Genomic DNA, 5,117 nt, shown 5'->3' on the forward strand with positions numbered 1-5,117 from the left:
GTCCGGAATCTCAGTTTCCCCTCCCTGAAGGGCTTCTTTGAGACGGAGAGTCTCAAAAATTTAACACTTCTTGATATCATCATGAAAGCAGAGTGGTGGGCCTAGCAGTGATCAGGGCTTGGTGGGTCCCAAGGAAATGAGCCGCAGAGTCTCTCCATCCATCAGGAGTCGAGGGAACACCACCCTGAGCTCGCCAGACCCATTACCCCCATCCATCAAGGATTCTGGGGACCCTTCTGTGACTGCGGGGCCCATTTCCCCATCCGTCGGGGATCCCGGTCCATTCACAGTCCCGGGTCCCCGATGCCATCCCCCGCTCCGGGTCCTCACGCAGGCGGGAGCCCAGGACGGGACAGCGGGGATCCCTGAGCGTCACGCTGCTGTTGTGGAGCGTGTGTTGACGCCGTCGCCTGGGAGACGGGCGGGGGCGGGCCCGGGGTGGGGGAGCGGCCTGGCTGCTTGCGCTAGGGGCCGAGCCGGCCGTGCAGGGCCCTGGCGGCCTCAGTGGCCACGGCCGCCGCCGCCCGCCGGCTTATATACCGCGGCTAAATTTAGGCTGCGCCCGGAGCTCGTCCCCATCCGGGACGCGTTTCCGCCGCCGCCGCCTTGGCCCGGCCCCCGCGCGCGCCGCGCCTATAAGGCTTGGGCGGGCCCGGCCGCGGCCCGCAGAGCCGTCCCCGCCCGCCCGCGCCCCGACCAGCCCGGCTTCGGGCAGCCACTCACCGGTGTCCCGAGTCCGCGTCAGCCCCAAGTCCCAACCATGGCGCTGAGCGAGCCCATCCTCCCGTCCTTCTCCACTTTCGCTAGCCCGTGCCGGGAGCGCGGCCTGCAGGAGGTGAGGGCGGCAGGGACCGCGGGCGGCGGGGGCGGCTGGCTCAGGGTAGCAGAACGTGGGCTGCGGGGTAGGAGAACGCAGGCGGCAGGCACTGCGGGCTCAGGGTAATGGAAGGCGGGTAGCGGGCCGCGATCTCCGCCCCACCGCGCGCTCACGCCCGCGCCTATCGCCCTGTCACCCGCAGCGCTGGCCGCGCACCGAGCCCGAGGCAGGCGGCACCGACGACGACCTCAACAGCGTGTTGGACTTCATCCTGTCCATGGGGCTGGACGGTCTGGGAACTGAGTCCGCCCCAGAGCCCCCGCCGCCCCCGCCGCCCCCGCCGCCTGCGTTCTACTACCCGGACCCTGGCGCGCCGCCTCCCTATGGCGCCCCCGCGGGCGGTTTGGTGTCCGAGCTGCTGCGGCCCGAACTGGACGTGCCACCGGGACCCGCGCTGCACGGTCGCTTTCTGCTGGCGCCGCCGGGCCGCCTGGTGAAGGCTGAGCCCCCCGAGGCGGACGGTGGCGGCGGCGGCTACGGCTGCCCGCCCGGCCTGGCCCGCGGACCACGGGGCCTCAAGCGCGAGGGTGCCCCGGGCCCGGCAGCCGCGTGCATGCGAGGCCCCGGGGGCCGGCCCCCGCCACCGGCCGACACGCCACCGCTCAGTCCCGATGGCCCCGCGCGCCTGCCTGCACCCGGCCCGCGCGCCCCCTTCCCGCCTCCCTTCGGCGGCCCTGGCTTCGGCGCGCCCGGGCCCAGCCTGCATTACGCGCCGTCCGCGCCCGCCGCCTTCGGTCTCTTTGACGACGCGGCCGCCGCCGCCGCGGCTCTGGGTTTGGCGCCACCCGCTGCCCGAGGTCTCCTCACGCCGCCTGCGTCTCCGCTGGAGCTGCTGGAGGCCAAGCCCAAGCGCGGCCGCCGGTCCTGGCCGCGGAAACGCACGGCCACTCACACCTGCAGCTACGCGGGCTGCGGCAAGACCTACACCAAGAGCTCGCACCTCAAGGCGCACCTGCGCACGCATACAGGTGGGCGGCGAGCTCGGGCTGGGGACCACTGCGAGGGCGCTCTAGAGGAAGGGCATGCTTAGGAACCCCCAGAGGGCGTAGCCCAACGGTTGGGCAGTGGGCAAGGTCTTAGAAAGCCCCCTGGGGGCGTGGTTCGGGAACCTGGGGCGTGAGTGCGCCCCTAGATCCTCCTGGGAGCGTGGCTCGGGACTTTGGGCAAGGGTGAGCACTTAGGAAACCTAGGGGAACCCTGTGTCTCAGACTGTTGCGGAGAGAGTGCAGGCTTAGGAGCCCCCTGGGGGCTTGGCTCTAGACACCGAGGAGGAGCGGACAGGGTGCGCCTCGGACCCCGGGGGAGTGAGGATCGCGAGACCGGGGAGTGAGGGATAATATGCCTAGGATGCCTACAGGTTTTAAAAGTAGCCGGGAGCACTTCGGAGAGCTGGTTAGGGGTAGGATGTGCGCACCCGAGTAGCCACTAAGCAGCGGGGTGAGTACCGGGAGTCTCCGGCAGGAGAAAAACTAAGACCGGCTCTCGCCCTCTCCCTGCAGGCGAGAAGCCCTACCACTGCAACTGGGAAGGCTGCGGCTGGAAGTTCGCGCGATCGGACGAGCTCACGCGCCACTACCGCAAGCACACGGGCCACCGGCCCTTCCAGTGCCACCTGTGCGACCGTGCCTTCTCGCGCTCCGACCACCTGGCGCTGCACATGAAGCGGCACATGTAGCCCGGACGCCCCTCACCCCCACCCGCGCGCGGCCGTGGCGGGTCCCACGCGCCGGGCACGGCCCCCTTCCAAACTGTGACTGGTATTTATTGGACCCAGAGGACCGGGGCCGGGCACAGCGTGGCCACCGAGGGGGTGCTCCTCCCCGCACCGCCCCCCCTCCACGATGCCCGACCCCCAGCAGAGACTGAAGGCCCGGTGGGAGAAGACCACGATCCTCCTTGACGAGTTTTGTTTTCAAAATGGTGCAATAATTAAGCGTCGTCTTCCCCCGGCCCCACCGGGTCTACACTAGAGGATCGAGGCTTGATGCCTTGTGAAAAATAACGCCTTAACTTGTACTGTGCAACCTTTTTTATAATATTGTACATAGAAACTGTGACATATTGTATTATTGTAAATGAGACAAGTGGGCATTTTGACTACCTGGTAGAACATTTTTATAAGATTTTGCTGTTTTTTCTAATTAAAAAAAATTTTTTGCATCGTTTGAAAAAAAATCACAGCCCTGGTCTGGCCGCTTGGATAACTGGGGGCTTGGGACAGTTGGGAGGGATGAGAGGATGTGGGGACAGGCAGCTTAGATGGAGGGCAGCCTGGCAGTGTCTGGGTGAGGGGGGTCCGGCCCCAGCTAGCACCCGGGGTTGCCAGTTGCAGCCCCCAGCTGCCAGGAACCTGTGGGTTTTTCTATAAATTTAAACACTGCATTTTAGGACTGAAGGAGTTATTTTAAGGTTGTTCCCTGAACCATAAATTGCCTGCTTTTCCCTAGAGCTGGAGAAACTGCTTGCTGGTCCCACTGACGTGGCCTTCTCTAGGCTGAAAAAAGTCTTAACCTCTTTTTGGAAGCTTCTGAGGTTTTAGCCAAACTTTTGTAAAGCACAGACTTTTTTTTTTTTTGGAAGGGGTAAAATGCTGAGTTTCTGACCTTCATTGCCTTTCACTAGTCTTGCCTTTTAGTAGAATTTTTTTTTTTTTTAAAGATGAGTTCCCCATCCTGTTAGGAAAAAAAAATGAAATCCATGTTTGAGGGTCATGAATGGTGAGTGTTCTTTTCCAGAGGAGAAAACAAGAGGCCCAGAGAGATAGCTATGGAACAGTGATGTCAAGGTGTCAACCTGGTCTGTCTGCCTCCCAAGGGTCCCCAGATCCCACTAGAGGGATTTCTGTAACAAGCCACCTGCTGCTGGTGTTGGAGGGTTAGAAGACCCTCCCCTGCAGCCTTTGTGTGACAGAGTCACATCAGAGCCCCAGCCTTGGTGGTTGGAGGTGTCCACTCAAGAAGTCGTGAGCAAGGCAGCATCCCCACACAGCCCCCTGGATGCCTCGGATCAGGCACGGAGGTACCGCTCCCTGCCAGGTTCCCCCTCTTCCCCCTTCTCGGAGCCCTGGGTGGGTAACTATGGCCACTAACAATTGCACAAGTTGTTTGCAGAAAGTGAAAATAGCTTGTAAGCAGTGCCTGTTTTAAAAACACTCTTGCCCTGTTGCGACAGAGGCTGGGATTTCCTCCCTCCCTCCCTCTCTTCATCCTTCCTACCACCACCACCCCCCCTCCCCGCCTCCCCAGCAGCCCTGGAAACAGCTGAGAGTGTTTGGCAATCCACAAAAAGCAGAAATGGAAGATGACAATCTGATTCATCTTTCTTGAGTCAATAGCCTGGACCCACTTCCGCTAGTGATACAGGGCATGCGAGTGTGTGTGTGTGAGCCTCTGTATCCTCTCTCTGCAGCTTTTGCAAAAAAAAAAAAAACAAAAACGATTCCAGAGCAGAGCACTGGCCCCCTCCATCTCTGGAAACACCCCCTCTTTGCTCAGAGCTGGTTTCAGAGGCAATAGGAGAAGAATGACTTGAAAGAGATTTTAAGTAATTTTTGGTAGGGTCCTCTGATCTTTCTTATTGAGTTTTGGGGTAAAACCATTTTTCTCACTGGCTTGAAAACACCTCCCAGAGGCCTCTGGCTCCAGTGAGAGGCTACTTGTGAAGGGACTGATGCTGCTGAAGTTTCTGTTTCCTGAGTACCTCTGACTGATACAATAGAAAGTGTCAGGCTCCTACACAGCTGTACCTTTCGGCAAGAGACACGGGCCTGCAAAGAGCCGGCTCGCACTGATTAATGCAGAAACCCTCGCTTATTGTTTTCTCTGCCCCTTTCTGAAACCCAAAGCTTGACTAACATCTTCCAGATGAGTGGTTCTCAGCCAGTGGCAACCTGGTCTGGAGATATTTGGGGTTGCCACAACTGGGGGATGCTTCTTGCATCGAGTGGGCGGGAGCCAGGGATGCCGCAGAAGCATTGTAGCAGACCCAAGGCAGTTCGCTCCTCAGAGAGTCATTCGGTCCCAGTGTCGTTAATGTCACAGTTGAAATGCTCAGGTTCCTAAATGATCATCTTCATTCATCACTTTTATCAGCAAGGAGGGGGCTCCATCTCAGGGAGCAAGCTTCCATGATAGATGATGCTACCCAGATAAAAGTATGAATAAAACTTCACTGCGGGGCCCCGTCTCCATCCCTGTGAAAAGACGCAGAACACTTTTCCTTCCTGGTGTCCACTTGAGAA

General features: G+C 60.2%; 1 protein-coding gene across 1 annotated transcript; it reads left to right on the forward strand.

Annotated features, from left to right (window-relative positions):
• Window positions 1–657: 657 nt before the first annotated feature.
• Window positions 658–3,057, forward strand: KLF2 (Kruppel like factor 2). Its single transcript, XM_027548099.1, has 3 exons — window positions 658–835; window positions 1,020–1,845; window positions 2,377–3,057. The coding sequence occupies exons 1-3, from the start codon at window positions 761–763 to the stop codon at window positions 2,550–2,552; spliced, it is 1,077 nt and encodes a 358-aa protein (XP_027403900.1). The 5' UTR covers window positions 658–760; the 3' UTR covers window positions 2,553–3,057.
• The last annotated feature ends 2,060 nt before the right edge of the window (window positions 3,058–5,117 follow it).

This window comes from Bos indicus x Bos taurus, chromosome 7, assembly GCF_003369695.1.
Source record: "Bos indicus x Bos taurus breed Angus x Brahman F1 hybrid chromosome 7, Bos_hybrid_MaternalHap_v2.0, whole genome shotgun sequence".
NCBI classification, from domain to species: domain Eukaryota; kingdom Metazoa; phylum Chordata; class Mammalia; order Artiodactyla; family Bovidae; genus Bos; species Bos indicus x Bos taurus.